This window comes from Ambystoma mexicanum, chromosome 7p, assembly GCF_040938575.1.
Source record: "Ambystoma mexicanum isolate Mex_15411 chromosome 7p, UKY_AmexF1_1, whole genome shotgun sequence".
Taxonomy (NCBI): Eukaryota; Metazoa; Chordata; class Amphibia; order Caudata; family Ambystomatidae; genus Ambystoma; species Ambystoma mexicanum.
In genome coordinates this window covers 183,698,263-183,722,057 of record NC_090939.1, presented here as the reverse complement: position 1 = coordinate 183,722,057, position 23,795 = coordinate 183,698,263, and the positions used below count along the sequence as shown (strand labels likewise).

General features: G+C 45.0%; 1 protein-coding gene across 1 annotated transcript in view; it reads right to left on the bottom strand.

Moving 5' to 3' along the window:
• Positions 1-2,162: 2,162 nt before the first annotated feature.
• The window catches only part of RIPK4 (receptor interacting serine/threonine kinase 4), a 116,433-nt gene continuing 94,800 nt past the window's right edge, over positions 2,163-23,795 (bottom strand). Inside the window, exons 6-8 of the mRNA XM_069636036.1 lie at positions 9,701-9,810; positions 7,548-7,809; positions 2,163-6,090 (exon numbers count right to left, since the gene is read on the bottom strand). Of these exons, the coding sequence (XP_069492137.1) occupies positions 5,051-6,090; positions 7,548-7,809; positions 9,701-9,810 (1,412 nt within the window). The 3' untranslated portion in view covers positions 2,163-5,050. The remainder of the gene's footprint in view (positions 6,091-7,547; positions 7,810-9,700; positions 9,811-23,795) is intronic.

Sequence of the window (23,795 nt, the reverse complement as noted above, 5' to 3'; positions counted from 1 at the left end):
ACTTTCCTACCTCAAATGGGTGTGAACCAATAGCATGGATGCGTTATGTGGATGACACTGTCTTGTTGGATTACATGCCCATTGGCCTACAGCATTCAATAGATGCCCTGGCAGCCTATACCAAACATAAATGCCTTCGTAATAACATTTCAAAGGCACACATTTTAATCATCGGAGGTAGGTCCAAAAAAACAGGTTACACCTGGAAGCTCGACCATAAACCCCTATACGTGGTTTAAACTTGTCAATCAAGTCCTGCATGCAATTATTATGGCAATACCGTTGTTTCCAGAGTTCTAAGGAAATGGTTGCTTAGGAAAAAATGTATTGCTATTAAGGGTGGACACAATGTTGAGGGACTCAATATTTATAGGACAAGTAGCGTATCTGGAACTCTGTACGGTCTTGTGGTGCTCCCTGAAATAAAAATGAGGTGGAATGATAGATTAGAGGGCAAACTCTTTCGCTCCATACTGGGAGTTCGTTCATCAGTCCCAGATGAAGCACTAATATTTGAACTTGGGCTATCGTCCTTGAGATCCCCACTGGCTGTTATGCTGCAATTTTGTGTTGTCTCTACCTTCTCTTTTGAATCCTGATCTGTTACTTGGACTGATTGCAAGACAATACAATTCTGAACAAACCGATCATTTTCTTGCAGAACTATGGGACGCAGTTGCTTCTCATATTGATAATGACTTACTCGATTACCCTTCCTAATGCATCGGCCATATTAAAAAGAGAAAACTAGGACATGGGATGTGAATAACAGTTTGAATGCGTTGCATGGTAAGAAACATTAGAAAGAATATAGCTTCCAAGGCTTCTTCCCTAATTCACTATGTAAATATCTCACTAGGACTTCTAGTGGGCAATTTGAAAGATTTGCCACCTGTATGAGTTTTAACATCCTCCCTACTTTGGAGCAGATTGGTAGTTGGTCTGGAATTACATATGATGACCGTAAATGCCGTCTCTGTAAAATAGTGGTTGAAACCATGCGTCACATCCTAACTGCATGCCTGTATTGCAATGTTTATTTGCAGGACTATATATCGATTGTACCTTCTATTGATTTTATTGAGACCAACCAATTCTGGAGTGGACTTCATGGTGCTGAATCAAGCGTAACCGCAGCTGCCGCCTTTCACGTATGGAAGAAAGCACCAATCCAATTTGGTTTCACAGAGCAACTCTGTTTGGCGAGGGGTTAGTCTTATTCTATGTACTTTTGCATCCAATTCATGATCGTTTAACAATTGCATTTTTTATAGATAATGAATTGTGATTTAAAGATTGGTTTTGTAATACGTTTTAATATTATACTCCTATTTTAACAATTGTTAAACGTGAAGTTTGCTGATCTGATCGGCTTTTTTCATGTGCTAAAGGTTTTGTATAACCAAATGCACTAAATAAAACTTAAAAAAGCACACTGCATTATCTGGCATCTCCCATTGTCAGTAATAGGATGTGTCTGGATAAAAGTTTCCATGCTGTATGATCGAATGGAAAGTTCAGGTAAATCGAGCCAGGAAGCTTTGTTGTCTGGCATTTTTACCCTATCAATCAGCTCCCCCGTTCCTCAGATAACAGGCACTCTTTATCCACCAGATTTACTTACACAGCATCATTACGGTCCAATTGATGTTGGACAACAAAGCTCTCACTGTACATTGATTTGATCTTCAGGGCAACGGCTTTCATACTCAGTCTAGTCAAAATCTAGTCTTCTTTACACAAAAACAAACCCTAAATAGGTCGAATCATTAACTGGTGTTCAAATCACACTTTGCAAGGTGCACAAAGGATGGCGGCTTAGAAAGAAAAATTGCAAACTAAGCATGCCATTCACAATGAAAACATGAGACAGCTGCTGATCTATTTGTGGAAGGAGGGAAACCACTACAGCCAATATGAAACGCACAACATATTTCAAGAAGTGAGCTGCAAGTGTAACAAATCAGCTGTCCAATAGTGTGAAGAAGGTAGGCGGACAGCCAAAGCACTTCAGTTATTCACGGATGTAGTTTTCTCCTCTCCACGCTCTGTACCATTAGTTTTGGCACCACCTATGCACCACAGCAAAAGGTTCAGTAAAAAAGCACAAACCATTACACATTGCGAATCCGGTTCCCTTCCATATAAAAAGAATTTATCCGTAAGCTACATATTTATCTTTTATTAAAAGATTCATGCAATTCATAATATCAATAGATCTCGAGACACTGTATGGATAAAAATCACCACAACTGAACTTAAACTAGTGTATTAAAACATACACAGTAAAAGCATTTCTTCACAGCATTATCTGTAATAAAATACATAAATATATATGTACATATAAATTATACAGACGTGTAGTATATACATGCAACCGGCATAAAGAGATTTACAGTATAAAGGCATCTAGCGGAAATATTATATACACAGTATAATCGTAGGCATCCTGTATCACAATTCATCTTATTTTGGGTTTCACTGAGACTATGGTCCACAAACTGTCCTGCTTAAACCACAGTGGTAGTTGGGCATTTGTGGGGATGGCATGGGCAGCATATCTCCTTCACCTTGTCAAAGTGCGGCTCTGTCCACCGTGGTCTTCCACAGATCGTACAAGGGAATGCATCATGGACATATAGCAACATAGGACAAGATTATGTTAGGCACTTCTACATGAGAATTGAGAGCGAGTGGTTGCCGGAATACAACAAACAAAACTGACGCAAATTTATTTTCGCTTCAGCATTAGTCGATTGGTTTGTAAAGAAGACTTACATATGTCAGTTTCAAAAACGGGTACCATTTCGTAGAGCACTTGGAACTAATGAAGACCCATCATGTTGCTCCCTAAAGCGGCACTGTGCGATTATGTGTTAAAGTCTAGTAGTAAAACATTGGGGTTGGTGATGCGCTTCTATCCCTGTAGCAAGATAGTTCTCTGGCAGGCAACATTCTCTTACGGCAACCAGTTGTATTTTGCAAAAATATCAACTTAGTATGAATGGGGCAACCAAATCAAGTATCAAGAAAAATGAAATAAGTTAGCAGACAAGTATTCTGGTATATATGCACACTAGAGCTATAGCGCTGGCACTAATCCAGAGAACGGTCTCCCGTGGCAATTCATTTTCTTTCACTCTTAATCTAGAGGAATAGGTTGCGAGTTATCAGCCAACCACAAAAAGCCTTTGCATAAAGGTCAGCTTAACTGTACCCTTGTGAAAGCACAAGGCCTAAACCGAGAAAATGATTCCACAAATCCCAATGGATTGGCATTACCCTGAAGGAGGCAGGGATTGGTTACCCCACGAGAAGCCAAAACTGTTCTAGCTATAGAAGAACTCAAGGAAAATCTATCTTCATCCCAAACCTTTCAATGGTTTACTGGGGCACTCCACAATGAGGCAAGGGGCCGTGACAGGGTTTGCCATCCTGACTCCGTGTTGTGTAGGGTGCACATACAGCGAGCACATGAACAGGGGTTCCAGCCCTGTCCCAGGGCCTAAGAGCTCATTTTGCAATGAAGGCTAGCATTGAACCCTAAAAGGAAGCAAACATACTCTCAAGTGAGCCTGTGGTGGACACAACATATCCACATGGCGTTGTGTCGGCACCCGTGATGGCACACTCAATCAGTATTGAGAATGAACATGGCTAAAGAATCTTTGGAATCATGAATTAGTGTAGATGTGTCCCTGCGCAACTGTGTTGGGGAAGTGTGAAGTTTCTGGTGTACAGTGTGAGCAACGGGACATTGTGGGGAGTTTGAATAGGCGTGTGTGATTAGAGCAAGTGCGGTTAAGAGAAGAGAGATTGAAAGTATTAATTGTGGAGTGATAAATCGGAAGGGGTGATAGTACAGGGTCAGTATTAAAGAAAACGTAGTGAAATGTAGCCTCATGCTCATATTCTAATACACCAGGTGATCTGTGACCAAAACACTCCTATAATTGGGCCATCTTTTAACCCCAACATTTAGGCGATTTGAAATCACTGCCTTCGCCACATGAATACATTTCTGAACCGGACACACATGGCTCATAGTGACCTGCGGTACAGAGGACTGAAGTGCTGTGAAGATGGTGGACCCACAGAGCGACTAGACGGTAAAAAAAAAGGTTTTTGGAGGGCACAATCATGGCCGCTTTATTAAGCAGATGAAATGATCAAATAAAACTGATCACACCATTGTCAATGTACATTGATCAAGGTTCCAGGCCACTGCTGAAATATACCAATAACCTCAGTGTGAAAAAATGATGGCAAAAGACAGGTATGGAAGCAGTATCCTGGACCAACAGCAGACCTTTGCTTGTGTTAATCCATTGAGAATCTACTCCTGGTTTCATTGAAATATGCATATGCCTAACCTTAGGAGTGCCCATAGCACAGACACAACTAGTTGTAACCAGGCTTCTGCAGACCTGGTGTGGAGCAAAGGACTTGCTGCCCCTTCGACGCACCCTCGAATTAGAACAGGCATTTTAAAGGTTAAGTAAGGCTTTTTAGGCTGCTGCACTTCTGGGTTTTACTCAAAGAGACAGTGCATTAGGGGTTGCATCTTAATACACTATAGAAACTTCACAGGGCTTCAACAGTACACCCGGACCTATAGCAGGAAAGCCATCTAACAACTATTGCAAGGAACACTGTTTATGTACGAGTATCCACCCTCTACCAACTATTAGTCTGGGAAACAAATAAGCGTGTTAAAAAAGTGAAACATGTTTGGGCAGTACGGTGGGATTCCATGCAGGGAGAGAGCACAATGAGCAAAACATTGTCCTTGCTTTTACACCGCCTTACACATTTGCTTACTATACTTCGACAAGTGCTACGTTAAACCCACAATATAGGTTTACTCTAGAATTGCCATACGTGATAAGGTAACATTCTTAAACGGCAAACATTCAATCCTCCAGAGAAGCTGACGCCAAGTTCGTTTTCCCCTGACAAATTGCATCCGTTGCACTTTCAATGGCAATTTAGTGTTTGTATCTCAGTAATCGAGGATTTTTCTTCTCAGCTTTACAAAACTTAGCCATCGCTAAAGTGAGCTGCTGTTGAGAGTGGACAACGAGCCGGTGCTACTGTGAAGAGAGTTGTTTGAACCGAATTCAAAAAGGTTGACACTTTCTGAGCTCCCAAGATCATCTTCGGAGAAGACCCTCTCTGATGGAGCAAGGATACTAGTCATTTCCTCAAGCAGTAGCTTAACAGTCGTTTTGTGCCCATTATGAGTGGCCAAGAATAGTGCAGTGTGGCCAATTGCCGTTGCCGCTTGAATGTCTGCACCATGGTGAAGCAAAAGCCTGGCGGTGCTGGTGTGACCCGTTTCGGCAGCCACATGAAGTGGAGTCTTAAACTGTACACTGCGAATGTTGATGTCGCAATGCAGCTGGACCAATGTGCGGGCAACTCGGTAGTGCCCCCTTTGAGCTGCCAAGTGAAGAGGGGATTTTCCGTCCACGGTCTGCATATTCAAGCTGTCCCGGTTTACAATGTGCTGCTTAGTGAGGAGTTTTACAATGGGCAGGTGGCCTTGCCAAGCGGCATAATGCAAAGGCACCCAGTCATCCTTTGCTTTCACTGTAATATTAACTCCTCTTCTCAACAGTACACGCACTACGTTCTCCTGTCCATGCTGGCACGCTACATGCATGGGCGTCCTGCCATCAAAGTCCACTTCATCCACAGATGCATTCTTATCAATAAGCAAGCGGGTGCTGGATTCGTCTCCATTTTGTGCTGCAAAGTGCAGAGACGTCCACTGGTCTTCATCCTTTGCATTGACATTTATTTTCCTTCCCAAAAAGATCTCCACAATGCTTTTGAGCTTCTTTTCCACAGCCACGTGAAGAGGTGTGGCACCCCTCTTGTTAGTCAGGTTTGGGTTTGCGTTGTACAAGAGAAGCCATTTGACACATTCTTCCTGGCCGGCCTCAACCGCCAAGTGTAGAAGGCTGGAGCTTCCATCAATTACCAGATCAACATCCTGGGGCTGCAGAATCTTCATCAATTTGCCAGTGTCTCCAGACAAAATTGCCTCAGTGAGCTTTTTCTTCTGGAGTTCTGTTGCACCAGTATCTGAAGAAAAAGTGAAAAGACGCAAAGTTAACATTATTCCATAGAGACAATGCAGCACCGAGCTAGTTGTAATGGTCATCATATTGCCATTTTCCGGAGCTTCCAATATAGGAAATGTTTATTGGTCAGATAAAGATCTAAACATTTACTGGAATTCCTCCAGACACTTGCTCCTGCCAAATTACAAGTAAGCAGACTTCAAGAAACGGAGCTTCAAAAAAACAGCAAGGCCATGCTCAATGAGGAAGCAGGCCCCATTACCTGCCCCACTTCCAATGTCTAAATTACACAATTTTCTATGTTCCATTCAGACAGCATTCAGTGTGTGGGAGGACATACTTTGCATACTGCCCAAGAGATGAATGAGGTAGAATATAAACCGTATATAATAAATAAAAAGGGAGGGGTTATTTATTCTTATAATAAACACACCCACTTGGCTTTCCGACATCCTTGCAAGAAATAAAAATGTTTTTTAGGTCCGAGGAAATGAAAGGGAGCATTTCAGGTTGGAGGTTACAAGGTTTAAAACAATAATAACTTGCTTTAGACCTTTTCTGAACTGAAATAGGGTAGAGCTAGTTTCACAAAACGTCCCGTTTAGATTGTCAGAAATGGTTTAGGGGGTGCTCACGATACAAAAGTGAACTTTATTGGGTTTTGCAGTGCTTCATCCTCTGTGGTGATGTGGTAATTGGGAAGAGAATTGTATGGACTCAAGAGGTTATATTTCAGTAATGTGAAGGATATCCAACTCTCCAGGTCGCTTATTCAGAAGGCTTCGATTATAACATTCACTAGTTTATTTCTAAACCCACTCACTGCATGCATACCCATTTCACAGTCCTGCAACGTTTGGCTCTCCAGATGTTTGAACTACAACTCCCATGAGCACTTACCAGTGACTGTGCCTTCTAGGGCTCATGGGAGTGTTAGCCCAAAACAGCTGGAGAGCCATAGGTTGCAGACCTCTAGTAGGTAAACAATTTTTGCACTTTCCACTCTTATAGCAGCTCCTCAATTCATCTTTGCAAACTAAACAGACCCTTTATGCATGTAGGCAGCATACAAAGGATAACTTCCATCAAGCAAACTAGAATAAATAATGACAAATGCCAAAAATGTACAGGAAAAGCGTGGATTATCTGGCATCATTGTGGAATCGCACATGGCAGATAATCAAATGTGCATTTCTTCCACTTGAAGGCAGGAGAGAAAATGTCGGATAATAACACAGCCGACTCCTGCTTTATTGGCGCATTACATTTGGAATGCTTGGTTTTGGGGGGATTTAACATCTGCAATGCATCCGTCAAGGCAATGCATCCGTCAAGGCAATGCAGGGTACCGTTTGAAGAAAAAAAAAAAATGCGGGAAAACATAACTTTTCTTGTATTCAAGTGCAAACTAGAATTGTCCGTCTTAGTACAGTATACGCTGTATTCAGCATCACTTACCAATACCACAAGAGTCCTTTTCAAAGGACAGCGAAAGGGATCCTCTGGAGGAAAATGCAGAATCCACAGACGAAACCCCAGAAAGCCTTTTATCACTGGACCCAATATTGGAATGTGACACGCTGCGACTCAGACTGCCAGGACCCTCCATAGTCTGTGAAATCCCCGAATCCAGTCGAGACAACAACTTGGAGAGGCTGTAGTCTTCATCAAAAGGTGGGGTGGTCTCCAGTCTCAGATGAGAAAGTGGGATCTGCATTTCCTGAAAAAGAGGAACACTGAAGGTCACACGACGTGCTCTCAGGTGGGATCCTTATTTATTTTATACATTTCTGAATGATAGCTTTCCTACGATGTTCATAGGGCTCTATACTCAAGCGCAAAAAACAATCAAGATAGCCACTAAGCTGAAAGCTGGAGAAGGCCCACTGCGATAATCAGGATTAGTGACCACCACCAGATGACCTTAGGAATGTTTAGTCAACCGTTGACTTATCCCATTTTGTGCGTGTACAAAAGACACCTCAAGTCCCAGGTTGGACCTTTATAAATCTGCCAGTGCGGAGTAGACTGTGCATTCACTAACAAAGTCAGAACATATTCCCCATAAGGTTAAAGTTCTAGGCACTAATGGTTAAAGTCAACTAGACGCTAGCCTCTGGCCAAGACGCTAGCCTCTGGCCAAGACGCTAGCCTCTGGCCAAGACGCTAGCCTCTGGCCAAGACGCTAGCCTCTGGCCAAGACGCTAGCCTCTGGCCAAGACGCTAGCCTCTGGCCAAGACGCTAGCCTCTGGCCAAGACGCTAGCCTCTGGCCAAGACGCTAGCCTCTGGCCAAGACGCTAGCCTCTGGCCAAGACGCTAGCCTCTGGCCAAGACGCTAGCCTCTGGCCAAGACGCTAGCCTCTGGCCAAGACGCTAGCCTCTGGCCAAGACGCGCTGGTCCAAAAAGAAAATATTGGCCTCCTTACAACTATTAAAGTGGGTTATGAAGCATGCAGGTCAAGCAAGAAGAGGACAGTCTCATCAACGAGAACTATAGAATCTTGGATTGAGCAAGACCTGCCCTGGAAGCTTCAACTGAGAAATTAGCTAGACTAAGGGCTGCTGCTAAACAGGAGGGTTCTTACAGAACGCATATTTGATCTAAACAGTAACAACATTTTGCCCCATCGCCAAGAAGGTTGTAATGTTCCTGAAAAAAACACTGCAGCTCATTTAAAGAAGAAGTGCAAGTTGTTGTGAATAAATGTATGAAGGGAGTGGTAGATTGCATCTCTGCTAGCGGATGAGCAATGTTTCGGACGCTCAGATATATTTTGTGGCAGGTCATGCCTTACTATTTCCTCACTGAAGGGAGTGGAAGAGTTAGTCATAGTGTATGAACTCTATGCTAAAAAGGGTGACCCCCCTGCCCCCCAAACCACCTTCCGCAGGGTTACATCAGTGGTTGTAAGAACTCTAACATGAGCGAAGGTTAATCTGTGTGGGTTTCTTACTGAAGAATGGGCAGGAATGTAGTATGTGTACAACCCTAACAAGATCTGTACAATGAAGCGTTGTCCCATAAATGGCAATATATTCAAATGTTTAATATTCGTCCATCATTCTGAAATTCTGGGTGGGGTCACAATGGCATTTTTCTCTCGCAGACTAAAGGCTTAGTTCAAAGTAAAACCAAAGTGTGTGTTAATTTAGGTATGGCCAGCACATTATAATACAGAGTGGGCCCATGTTATAATGCTGAAGTTCAAATATGAGGATGTCTTGCGAGTCTGCTCAAAGTCTACTCTCTATTAAGGTTTGTATTTAGCAATCGACTTTTGGGACATTCTCAAGTCACCTTTCATTGTTTATCGTGTAAGGGGGACTGTCTCCCACTCCCTACATACCACCCTCATACTTAATTAACCCTCACCCACCTAACCCTATTCCTTAGGTTCGTAATTGTAACCCGAACCTTAATCCTTACTCTAAATTCTATTTTTTTGCACCTGGGCAAATTTAGTAGGTCATTCTACAGCACTTTCACGTTAAAAAGTCACTTTTAAAATCGGATACCTTCAGGCAGGGTACTGATTAGTTACAGAACAGGTGAAGGACAAGAGTCAGTCAAACTACTCTTAATATTGTACACCAGTGAGAGCAAGTTACCTCAGAATTTGACTCCTGGAAATTCTGCCCATTGAGGTCTTGCTGCATCATCGTCTCTTTGTTCTCATCTTCCAGTTTACTGCATAAGTCCTCAGTCTCAGATGTTATTTCTATGGAATGAAAAAAGATTTTAGTGACCGCTTGGCAATTCAGCCGCTCCAGAGAGCCTCGTTTGCCAAGGGAAAAAAAAAAATGAAGTCTGCACCTAGCAGGAAATTGCACAAACTAAAACTTTGTTTTGGTCAAAGCTCAGCACAGAACCTCCTAAGATCAAAAGTTAACATGGGTCATAACCTACTCACAAGTCAAACCAGCCACCACCCCACACTTTTTTTATAAATCAGAGACCTCAAATTGTTTGCATATGTGTGAAGCAGCCTCTCCACTGCACCTCTTTCAGTCAGACGAGGCATTTTAAGGAACAGCACTTTAAGTGCAGTTAATTCTAGGTACATATTTGGGCTTCTCTATATCGGCTACTCTTGGCTATTGTAATGTTAGACAAAATCTCCACCAAAAATCTGCTCTTCTGCTTAACCAACTATTGATAAATCGAAAATGTTGACGTTCCAAGTTCTATGAAGGGGCAGCAATTCCAAAATGTACATATGGCAGGAACTTTACTTCCATGTAGTTCCATGGTTGGATTTGGCAGGGGCTAGGATTTGGATGAGGATTTTGGGGGTACCAAATTCTGTTCCTCTTGCGGCCATACGTTTTGAGCTAGGTCCAATTTCAATCAGAGCACGGGTAGAGTGGAAGGTACTGACTTTATACAGATAATGGTTTTACCCGTCTCTGCTTCCCTGTATGAGGACTTGAATATTTGTATGTACCAAAATCTCAGAGGGAAAACCATTAATTATACTGCTCAGCTCTGTGCGTCAAGTGAAAATATTTTGCCCAGTTCTGATAGCTATTCCTACAAAGGTTAAAAATTGCCTATTTGACAAAGACTGGATTGACACGATAGTTTCACAGCTATCCATCAATGGGCCACCTTAGCAATGAACACAAGAAAAGAGGAACATTGCTGTCCTATTAAGATTTTACAATAATTTGCATAGATCAATAGTCCTTACATTTTTTGGGAATATTTTACTAACCAATGAAATCCTCTTGAGGAGAGGATCACAGCATCAGATTCTGGGTGTAGGTTTTCTAAGAATAAAGATATAGAGGAAACCTCTCGACATCCCAATCTGCACTGTTCAGCACTCAACGGTATGAGGATGAGGTATCTAGGAAAATTGTTCCCCTCTGTCCATTGGTGTAGTGAGGAATATCTTTGGAAAAGATGTCTGTATGGTGACAATATTCACAACGCTGTAGCAGCCTTTATTGAATTAAAATTAAGTGACTATTAACCCCCCCAGTCAATCTTTTATATGTTCGTGAAATATCAACTGAAATATTTTTGCAAAACGACGGGTAAGACTATAAAGCACATTTTGTGAATTTAATACTCGTATGCATCCTTGGTTTTTATTTTGTTTGGTTTTTTAGTTATTAAATGTATGCGACTATCTTGTTATTGTTGTCGATTTTATAATGATACATATTACATGAGGAAATGTAAAAACCGTGTTGTAAAAGTTTTACAAACCATAAACAAAACTTCTAGGTACACAGTTATAAGAAAAACTGCAAGTGCCAGGATGCGAGATGGGGACGGTTACAAAAGGTCATATTTGGCTGAATGTGCCCCAAATTACAATGGAATAGTTGGCAGCTGCATTGTCACACGTTGGCGACGGAAGTGTTTGTGATGCATTGAAAAGCTCCAAACAGAAGTCTTTCACATGAACAGCAAGATTTTAAACACTGAGCAAAACTGCTTGGCCTGTGGGTTTCAATTTTACTTTTAACAAAAAGAAGAGCCAGGTAGAAAAGGGGCCTACTTGTCATTATCAAAGGAAAAGCAGCATTTAAATTCACAAAAGATGGAGTAATCAAAGATCCCTTCAACATGGAAAACAATATTTTTAAACAGCAACACAAAAACGGCTTGCACAAGAGCGTGCAAAAACAAAAGTTTAAATGTGAAAATGTAACACTGCTCACAGAAAAATGTCAGGGAAAAAGACATGTGCGGGTTGACAAAAAGCAATGTATATTATGTTTCACATACAAAACACCAGTGACATTTGAAAAGCCACCGTTTTCATGGAAAAATGTCAGCCCAAGATAAACCCTTTTGCTGGTTGTGAGAAACTTCACAAGGGAATCACCCCTCCGCCAGTTTGGATTTTACATCCCCCAGCTAATTACCAACTGCAATAAAGGGTCCTGGTAAAGGTGTTGAAATTCAGTGTTCTCCAGAACTGTAGGATCTGAAGCCATTGACTGCAGAAGAAGTTCCCCTTGGCTGGAGCATGACCAATGTGTGAAAATGGGGGCAACAACTTCGAAGAGCAACCTCCCAACACAAAGATTGCTTAAAAAAAAAAAAACAAAAAAAAAAAAAAACGAACTCTGGGTAGAGGCTGACTCAGTGAAAACAAATGGCTGGAAGGCAGACTGGCACATGAAGATTCACAATTAATTTAAAAGGACTATCATCATGTAGGCCTTTTTTCCAGCAACCATATGGCAGATTTATTGCATGTATTTACCTTTTTTTATTATTATTTTAATTATTTATTTAAGTATTTATTTATTTATTTGTTGGGTAATTTCCAGGCGATTTTGAAGATATAAAATTGGGAGGAGAGAAAAGGGTAACTGTCCAATCCTAATTGCGGGAATTATTACAGGGTACTCTGCCAAGATTGAAAAATTGGTGGCATCATTGCTGCTGTATAAGGGGTACTGGACTGCACTAGGAGGAAGGAACAATGGGACAGAGACTCACAGACAGAGCTGCTGAAACAGACAGCTGTAAGGAAACACCAGAGGAGATTGTCGAGAGTGCATCTGTGTGGAGCTGGCTATTTATTGGAAAGTCTCAAAGCTGACTGGGTCCTATGGTGGAGAGCGCGAGGCCATCTTTGGGAGTGGAGTGAACAGACCCCTGCCCATCTTTCCAGAGTGCCCCTGGCTTCCCTGAACTTTAAACAGAGGCTTCTGTGTAAGTGAAACTGAGCCCCGGGAAACCAAAAGGTGAGGGGAGTCTGCTGGTCTTAAATCCTTTCCCTTTATTTTTGGGGGTGGGGGTGTAGATCCTTAGCCCATTTAACTAAAAATATGAATTTAATAAACTCTCCCATTTGGCAGAACACTATGGGGTGAATTATTTTAAAATTTGAAATTAAAGATCACTTCCCAGTAGACGCTGAAAACTATGGCTTATAAATGAATTGGGTAATCCTTTTTGTTCTGCCAACCCAGACTTCAAGGAAGATGGGCGCCTGTTCTTAAATCAGTCCCACCTTTTTATCCAGCTTCCCCAATACAGGCCTTTCAGTGAAGGAGGTCTGAAATCCAGAATTCCCAAAATCCTTCCAATTTTTCTGTGCACCTTGCCCAACACAACCAAAGTAGGGGCAGAGGTCTGAAAAACAAACTGCTAAATCACCCTGTGTTTATTTTAAACCGCAAGTGTGGGCGAAATCAAAGTTGCCATAGGTATTTGTATCAATCTTGAAATCCTACTGCTAGCCTGTTAAGCCTGAAGGAAAATCTAAATCACACAACACTACATAATTGTTTTTGGTATTGATCAGTGTAATTATTTCTTGAAGTGAAATTGATAGAAAGTAAAGAATTTTGATGTGTTTTCTTTTTTAAACTAATTTGTGTAAGTGATTTGAGTGACAAGAAGTTAATGGTGAGCCACGGATAAAGTGTTTTGACATTTTCATTGAATTTCTATTACTTTTATTTTAAATAAATACCAACATATTTCCTGTGCTGCGTGACTCCGTGAGGGGGGGCGGAGGGAAGCACCTCCCCATGTTGAGGGTGGTCTCGCAAACTGTTACAGGGGCTTCAGTGGCATTTGTTGCACCACAATATCAGCCTCCAGAAACTCTAGCGCTTTTGTCCAGGTCAGTGCCTGCCGATCTTCCCACCCTCTATCAAAGTCTAGTCCTGTCATGCAAAGGCACTACATACAGGATGTCCTGGGGCAGTTCACCAGTGTTGTGTGTATACCAAACGTGTTCAAAATTCTAGTACAGCTTCTAGGACATTGCGTTTTGTGATTAAGACCACATTTGAATGATTGGACATTCCCATGACCGGGGGCCTTAAATAAGAGTTGAAGTGCAAGGTGCATTAATGGGGTAGGTAGGGAAGCCAAAAGACAACAAAAGGAGACTGCACTAACAAGACAAGATTAAGGCATACAGAGAGCAATATTTAAAACAAATGGAGGATTACCCTATACAGTATATACATCTATACAGCTGGGAGAGCTACAGAGTTCAAGAGTAGGGCCAAGCCAGGGGGTCCTGCCTGGATCTAGAGGCCGAATGTGAGCGTAGCCAAGAAAATGTGCGTGGGGTGGGAGAATGGGATGGGGAACAGCACCAGTGTTTGTTGAAGGTTTGAGGGAGGCCTAGAGCAAAGAAAAGGGGGGGGGGAATGGGATTGTGGTGCAGGGGGAAAGGAATGCGACAGTGCTGTTTTTTTTAGAGGGGGTTTGAGGGTTGGACCGAGGCAAAGGGAATTGTAGCATTGTGAGGAGAGGGAGGAAGAGAGGGTAGGGTCAGCACTCGTGTTTTTAGGGTGGTAGCGAGGAGAGGATGCTGGCAGGAGGCTGTAGGACAGAACTGGTGATTTTTGGATGGCACTGCAAAGTGGTGCTATGGGAGATGGTGGCTCATCAGCAGAGGAGTGGCACCTACCTTGTGCAGCAGTAACTTACTTTAAATGTATTGTCAAACAGCTAGTCTGTCTGCAACGACCCCCTGCACCATACCCAGAAGTGAAATGCTCCTCTCCTGCCTGCCCCAGCCAATTAATGAGTGGCAGAGGGGAGGAACAGGAAGTCAGGCGGATGCACTCCATGCCAGGAGGGCTTTTCTTTAAATAAAAAAAAAAAGATATTCTGGGATTTTCATGCAGCAGGTGTGGCTCGTGGTGGGCACTTTCTTTGGGCACGCACTAACCCAAAAGGAGGGCCGGGCCAGGTCAGAGCCCCAGTTGTGACACACCATGCACGCCCAGCCCTATACATCTATGTACGAGAATTGAGAGTGCAGGTAGGTCTTCAAAAGTGGGAATTACCAGTTGCCAGTCTGGGTGCTGCTTCAAGTCCATGGAAAAGCCCTTTTAGGTCAGTTTTGAGGGCCGATATAGTGAAGCTGCAATGAAGGCCAGTGGGAAGTGCCCCAGCAGTGAAGGGGAGCGAGTAGAATGAAGGAGCGAAAGTGAGAGGCAGTATAGCTATTGTGGAGAACCAAGAGGTTGAGAGGAGAGCGAGAATCCATAGTGAGAGGGATTAATATCGAGATACTTGAAACACTTGTGTATATGCGTGTTATAAATGCCATACCATATACTGAGTTAGATGGGTTGTGGGGGCAGTCAGTGGGCCGATTTAAAGACTAGAAGAGGGAGTGACTGGGCATGTACAGTCATCCTATACATGGGCAGCGTGTAAGAGGTAGGGGTCATTGAGGTCAACAGGGTGCAAGCAGTACCCTATTCATTAGAGCAGTAATCCAGTCTGCTTAGGTCACGGGTGGAGCAGAGTCTTTGCAGAGGAGAAGATAAGAAAGGGTAGGATTTGTTATTCAGGAGATTAAGACTGGCTCAATTGAAAACTTCTACACAGCAGGCTCTGGAGGATGGGGTGATGGTGTCTGTGTGGGAGAGAGAAGGAGGGAACTCTATGGGCTATTGGATGACCATAATAACTCGGGTCTTGAAATCAAACAGACTACCCAAGTTGATGTGTCTGGTTAGATATTCAGTGAAGTTAGCACCTACATGCCCAAAACCCTGTTGTGCTTTCCCTGGAGTTCAGAAATGTGAGCCACGCCATGAACAGGAGTCAGCAACAGGGCATCTGGGAAAGAGGCCCCTTATCACCCAAATTCTTAGACTGAAATCCTATACAAACAATTGCTTAAAACCAGCCAATAGCCCAATAAGTAAATAGAGGACACAAACATGTGCCTGCAATATTGCAAACACTCACTACAGGGGTTGCACAAGCCATAAAATGTGGTAGTTTCTTTTCAACATCAAATTTCTATTATTCGCGGAATGCTAACAAGTGCAGGTTTTGCATCAGACAATGGCCTCATCACACCACACAGAGGCAACACCTGCTACCTCGCAGGGGGCCAACATACACACAAACCATTAGATGCCCTCAAAAACGTCCATTGTCCATTTTATAGAAGACATCCGTCATCACTCCTTCCAAAAACAAAAATTCCTTGGGGGTGTAGTGCAAGGCTTCGATCTCTAAAAATAAAGGTGCTAAATATTGTGTGTGACCCTCCTCTGTGTATTGCCCTTTTAAAATGTGGGTCCCTCCCAAAGTGCAATTCTCTTTTACGATGGACCATGAATGTGTCATGGCCCAAGATAATAAAGGGAGCCCCTGGAGGTGTGTGCATCAGAATGGCTACAGACACCAACTAAAGTACTCCTGTTGTCTCCATCTCTCACTTCGGGCCTGCAGGCCTACACCATGTGACCGAAGTCTGGCAGGCCTAATACATGTGACCACGGTCCTGCAGGTCCCGCTGGTCTAGGGCCCCCCCCAGAACCAGCCTGGTGCTCTGGGCTCAGCCCAGGCACCCACCCATCCAGATGCTGCTGGCATCCAAGGTGCCACTGGCACCCAGGCTGTGTCCCCACAGCCTCAAAATTTCCTACCGTGCAACCAAGTAAGTTCGGGTGACCCGAGCATACCAAAATTGTGCTCAGACCCCCAGCACCTGTGAGGACTGCCGTGTGACTGCCACTGGCCCCACAATACTAGAGAAGGACCTTCCGATTGCATTACTAACTCATCAACCCCTATAGGCCACAGAAACAGATGTAGGGCAAAGGGTCAGAATGTCAAATTCTACGGTGCCCTCCAGTATTGAAGGAGAAAAAGTAAACCGGATTCTTCTTCTGCTACTATTGCCAAACCTCAGCCCTGCATACCCACTCTTTGCTCTATCTACTACAATGAGGGTTGCAGCACCGTCATTAAAATAGCAGTCAAATGTCAAAAGGATGCCTTGGCATTTTCGCATTCACACTCAGACATACATGCCAACACTGTGCATTAAATTCGGGAGACAATAGTGTAGTCCTGGTTTTAACTTTGGATTCTGGGAATTGTACGTAGTCCTGAGGTTACAATGGGGAAATCCAGCCCTACAAGTCCCAGAATGCAGAGTTAAAATCACGACTGGACCACCTTCTCTGAAATGGATAATGGTGGCATGCATGCTCAGCATTTGCCCACATGTTCCAATAGGTGGGGTTGTCCGGACTAGGATGGCACCTTTAAAAGGTTACTTGATATTTTAACACAGAAATTTGGCCAAACATAACTTCCTTGCCACTATTTGTTGACAATAAAATGGAAAGGGCTCGGCCGATTCAGCAAGATATCCTCTGCCGACAACTGGATTAAAAGTTTATTGCTATTTTTCAAGCGAAAAGGGCAGGAGACGGGTGACAAACTCGAATACAGCATTTAACTAAATGCTACCACAGTGTTAAGTCCTGCCGCCGCGGCCCTGCGCGCGGGGAGTCAGAGCGTGTAGGCCGTGTGAGGCAGCCGCAATGTCGCAGCTCCAACGGGAGAGAAAAGAATACACGCCACACTCAGAGCGTTGCGGGACACAGGGCGGATACGACATTCCTCCTTTATTTCAACCTAATTAATTAAAACGAAACATGTCCAAATCCATTATGCAGACAAACTACGAAACCCTGGGGTCCTCCCCTCTTACAGTCTGAATGGGGCCGGCTACCACACAGTCTGAGCCGAGCAGGCGGCTTGGTGGCAGTTCTTAACCTATATCGCCCTCCTCTGGGGCTGAGCCCCACCGTCTCACTGGGTGCCTCACCTTCCATGTCCGGCTCGCTCCACTGCTCCCACGTCCTGTCGGCCACGTCTACCTCCTCCTAGAGGTGAGCGGGGTCTCCTTCGTTCGACTGGGATTCTTCATCTTGGTGACATTCGCCATCAGTCCACAGGTTGCGTGGCACCGCCTTGAACCACGACACGTTTCGTGTCACCTGTCGGCGTCTTCGCTTTACCGTTACCATGGTCCCTTATTTCTCACTGACAGTCCATGGGAGCGATTCGTAGCGGGAGTCCAGTTTGGACCTTGTCGGGTTCCGCAGCATGACCACCTGGTCGCCCACCTGGTGGTCAGACGGTCTCGACCTCCTCTTGGCACTCATGTGTGCGTTGGCATTTGTTCTTTCAGTGCGCTCCTTGTCGAATCCGTCCGGGGTCCTGCTGGGGTGATGGGGGATAGAGGACTTTATTACAGTGCCAAACATGAGGTCTGCCGGCGGAACACCAGTCGTGCTGTGAGGGGTGACCCGGTAGTTAGGTAGAAAATGGTACAGGTCGGCTTTCCACGGGCTGGCATTTGCTTTCGACACTCGTAGCACTTTGTTGAGTGTCCTCATGAACCGTTCAACATCACCATTCGCTTGGGGCCATCTCGTCATGATGTGGTGTTACCTTATGTTTAGTTCTTGCAGGTACCGTTTGAATTCTTCCCCTTGGAATGGGGCGCCATTGTCGCTCTTGATTGTGGTGGGCAGTCCATGTGTTGCAGACATCTTCTCCATGGCAGGGATGACCACCTCTGCTGCCGTGGATTCAACAACCTCGACTTCAGGATATCGGGAGTGATCGTCAATTGCCACCAGGCGGTAGAGGCCTGCTTGTAGTGTACAGAAGTCGATGCTGATAGCATCCCATCTGACAAGACCACGTTCCGCTGACTGTATTAGTTCTGGATCCGGTGGAGCTCCAGTTATCTGGCAGGGTAAACAGGTGTTGATTTAGTCTTTCGACCTTCTCGTCTATCTGTGGAAACCACACTCTGTGCCGGATTCGAGCTTTTGTCCGAGCCATCCCTTGGTGGCCTTCATGGGCTAATGCCACGATTCGGTCCTGGATGCTCGGTGGGATGACAATGCGATTACCCCTGAGCAGCAGTCCTTGCTCTGTGATCGACAGGTCCTGTCTTATGGTGAATATCCCCGTGAGGAACGCCTTTGCTTCCACTGTCCTGTTGTGGGTGTTCTTCAAGAAGGACTTCCAATCGCCTGAGATGGCATCCTTCACCAGGTCGCAGCACGGGTCCTTGTGTGTTTCCAACTCAATGTCCTCGATACGGACGGCCTTTGGTCTCATAGCCCGCACAACTTGGCATATGTGCTCCTCGGTCTCTTCGGCTTTCTGGACGTCTTGTGGCGTCACCGCTCGAGGGTGTCTTGAGAGGAAGTCCGTCGGGTTTCCACTTCCTGGCTGATAGGCCAGTTCAAAGTTGTGCTGCTGGAGATGCAACAGCCATTTGGTTATTCTGGCCAGCGGGTGAGAGGATGTGCCCATGAAGATGGGTAACAGGGGTATGTGATCTGTAACTGCCGTGAATCTTCGTCCATAGAGATAAAGGTGAAAATGACGACACCCCCATAGTACAGCAATCGCCTCCTTCTCAATGTGCGAGTATCGCTGCTCTGTCATTGTGAGAGCTCTTGACGCATATGCAATGGGCCTCTTCTCCCCTTCTTTGGTGGCCTGCATGAGGATGGCCCCTAAAACGACAGGGCTCGCGTCCACAAATAGCTCCGTTGGGAGCTCTGTGCCGTAGTACGCCATCTTTGTGTCGACGGATAGCGATTCTTTGATGTTTTCAAACGCATCCTGACACTCTTGCCCCCATTCCCACTTTGTGTTCAGTTTGGTAAGGTCTCGCAGGGGTTCAGAGAGAGTGGCCAGATTGTGGATGAACCTCCCACAGTACGTGGCCATCCCCAGGAAGCTTTGCACTTCAGTAGGTGTCATTGGTGGGCTTGCAGCCTGTTTGGCAGCAACCTTCTGGGAGTCCGGGGAAATGCCAGTGCTGCTGAATTTGTAGCCAAAAAAAGTAATTTCCGTCTTGAAGAATTCACATTTCTCTTTGTGGATGGTTAACCCAGCGTCTTCTAGCCTGCTCAATAGCATCTTTAGTCTCCTAAGATGTTCTTCCCTGTCCTGAGCATGGATCAGGATATCGTTGCTCACATTGAGGACACCTGGTATGTCCCGGATGACCTCCTGAATTGTCTGTTGAAAGACTTCAGCAGCCGATAAGATCCCAAAGCTTAGACGCTTATATCTTCGTAAACCCAGGTGTGTCGAGAAAGTGATTATATACTTGCAATCCATCGCCATTTCGAATTTATGGATCCATAGCTGCCATCGGGGGCCGACTGATGGGTCCGTAAACGGGTCAAAGGGCTGGATCATTGCCGAGTAGGTACTTTGTGGGCGAGCCTGTGGTGATAGACAGATTGGCCGCAAGTCTTGAAGGCGTGCCGGGCCTGGGGGTGGACGTGCCGGTTGCCATGGCAGGGCCTCACTGTCACGCTGGGGTTCACTCGCCTCACCTTGATGCTGGTCCTTAGGTAATTCTGCCCCTCCGTGGTTGAAAAACAACAGTCTCCCGCTGCGATAGACGGGCAGCTGTGTCGATTCAGGCGCCCACCACGTGCAGTGGTCCTGATCCCACGAGCGTGGAGCAGGAGTGGGGCCTCCCACTTTGTGCTGTGGCGCCTCTGACCCCTGGTAGGCAATGAATGGTTGTAGAGGGGTGTGGCCCTTCCAAACAGCAGTGGCCCGTGTTGAGGATGAGCACACTTGGTAAGGACCACAGGTGCAGAATCCAAAAAAAAAAAAAAAATAAAAAAAAAAAATACATTTTTTATTTTTTTGGTAGGGGGTGGAGTTGTGTGCCCCCCCCCCCCCCCCAGCGGGTGTCCAAAAATGTCCTGTGTTGCCGTGGGTCAGCCAGCGGGTGTCCAAAAATGTCCTGTGTTGCCGAGGGTCAGCAACAGCTGGCAGAGCGTCGAGCACGTGTGCTTGGTTCTGTTCCCCTCGTCGCCATTGTTAAGTCCTGCCTCCGCGGCCCTGCGCGCTGGGAGACAGAGCGTGTAGGCCGTGTGAGACAGCCGCAATGTCGCAGTGCCAACGGGAGCGAAAAGAATACATGCCAAACTCAGAGCGTTGTCTTGCCCGGAACTGCTCCCCATCCTCGGGGGCAGGGCTTTTATTCAGAGGCCCTGCGTCACCGCGTTGCGGGACGCAGGGCGGATACAACACACAGTAGCACTGAATGAGTCATTGACTGAAGCAGGGCGTGGGGGATGAGCTTTGAAAAGTTTCCAGCTTGTTAAAATGCGCTTAACACAACAGCAGATCCAGTGAGCCAATAAAACACCCAAGCACCCTACTTCACTCTTTAACCCCAATTGTGTGTCATTTCAGAAAGGTTTTGCTGAAGAGGAAATCTGCGTCAGTGTAAAGAATGCTTCAGCCGGGAGCCGTTCCAAGACCTCTCCCGTGAACATTAATGACAGCACGTGCCTCTATGCAGCAGGGCCGGCTGAAGAGATATCAGGGGTCATGGGGGCCCATTTCAAGATTAGGTTTGGGCTCCGACATGGGGTGCACAGATAAAAATGCCAGAGGGAGGGGGGTTTAGTAGCTGCAGATTACCATGGGACAGGCAGCTCGCGGGGAGCTGAATCACTACAGTTCCACTAAAAACCTATAAAGCTCTTTGCCCGAAAGATGCTAGCATAGTCGAAACCAGAGTAAAAAGGCAACAAGGTGATAAAGTTGCTGGTTAATACAAGTAACTCTAGCAGCGTGATGGTCTCGGGGGGACAGCAAAGATATGTGCAATGTGGGTGATGTAAAGCACACATTTAATGTACTGAATTAATTATTTTGCTCATTGAGGTAGCTGCCAAGGGCTCTCTATTAGGATCTAGGCCCATGTCAACAGAAAAAGATGAAAGGCCCTGGCACCATCCCGGATATGTAGCTTGTGGTGAAATAATGAATAGTACACTTGATTTCAGTGTCCAAGTTTCCCTATGCCATCAAAGGCTCCTTCATCCTGCACTGACCTATTATCAAATGTTCTCGTTTTTCTTTTATATGAGGAGTTTAGCATGATCTTCAAGTGTATGTCCAATGGCTTATATACCACGTACCACAATGTAAGTTGTTGCTGGGTAAGGAACCAAAATGCAAGAATAGTGGTAAAAAATGTGCGTAAGTAAAATGATAGGGGTAAGGGATTGATCAGGAGCACGGACAGGGGTGCAGCAACAGCTTTAAGAGCCCAACATGAAACCTGAACAGGTGAAGTTTACGCAACGTAAAGTTCTCTTATATAGCACCCTTCTACCATTGTTGCTGGTATTGCCTGTGCATGGCTCAAAGAACAAACCAAAGGGGGAGGGGTGGCAGGTTTGATGGTTGAGAATAACGAGAGGTAGATGCAAAACCTGTGGTATTGATGGGTACAGGTCAGCAGTACCCAGGTCTTGGGAGGCGATATGCATATCTGGTTTTGGTGGGGAAACAAATGGCAGAGCAAAGGTAGGGCAGAAGGGCACACCCCCTGCCTGTGGGCCACTCAATTGTCAGGGTTCATCCCCCCACTGCCTCCTGCAGAACTGGCAAGTGGGTAATCCATTTATTATTTTATTTATTTGTATATGTGCATGTGCCGGAGAACACTGAAAAGCAAGCACCCCCTCCCCCCCAGGTTGCCCAATGACCAAACTGTAGAACTTGAATACACTGGGCACCACCTGTGAATTCATGCAAAGTGCCTCAGTGCTGCCTGAATTAAGTCCCATGGTGCCTGCCTTTTGGCCTGCTCCATGGCTTTGATGTGCCCCCTTCTTACCTAGAAGGCAGAAGTGAAGGCATATTGGACAGATAGGAGGTTAAAAAAAGTATTTTCACAGTATGCATGCACGTGTTAATGTTTTGCATGTGGTGTGTGTGCATGGAAGAGTTTTGATTGAGTCTCTGCATGGTGCATGTATAATGTGTATGGAAGTCTCACACACACACACACACACACACACACACACACTCTGACAGTGTGTGGAACCAGGTGCCTGGGTATGTGCACAGGACAATTGCAGTGTCTGGATAATTGTGTGCATTTTCTTTATGGTGGGGTGGGAAGTAGCAATTTGGATGACCATGCAATCTCATGCAAGTAATTTAAAATGACCATTGCTGGCTTAAACCAAGTGTAGCTTTAGTCTCATGAAAACAACATACAGTGAGGATTGGCATAGATGGAGTGCAGCCACAGGATCATTCAATGTTATTTACAGTGCCCATTACTTGCTTAACTAGGCTGTGGCCACAGCTTCATGCAAGCAATTTATGGTGACCATCACTAGCATAGATCGTTTATGACCTCAGCCTCATGCAAGTGTGTTACAGGGACCATTACTGGCGTTGATGGGTTATGACCACAGGTTCATGCATTCAGTGACCGTTACTGGCAAATAGATTATGGTCACAGTATCAGGACTGTTCTAAAATACTGCTGTGTACTGTTGGTTAAATGGCATTTACTGGAATATTTCCATGCACTATCCTAGAGAATTGTATTGTAAATTGTATGGTTTTTTACTAAATTTTTCTCAAATTGTTCTGTAAAAAGCACAATTCCAACACAATATTTTAGAAAAGGTATTCTAGGCCTCAAAACACAAATAATTTGGGCTCTCTCACTACGCTCCGCCACATGCATTACATTTGTGGAGTTATTTAGGCCCCTCAAATCCACTAAATACAACTAGTCGTGACGGACCATGAATAATTTCGAATCCTGGTGCCCCCAAACGCACTGCCCTGCCCTTCTCCTTCCCTCCCTTCACAGCAGTAAAACCTGCCTCCGCCAGTGCGAGAAGCTTGGGGATATGTTAATCAAAGGGGACAACACAAGATCCAAAAGGTTTAAGTGCTTGCCAGTGATTATCCACTGATGTGGAGCAGGTTGGTGGAGTGAGTGTAATAGGACTAAAGAGGAGCGCTCACTCATGGCTTGATAAATGTGTATGTTCTTACGGCTAGTCCTGTGGTTGGTGGGAGATTTGTGCATGTGGTGTAAGGTGACGGGAGATTTTAAAGGGGGTCTGTTGCACG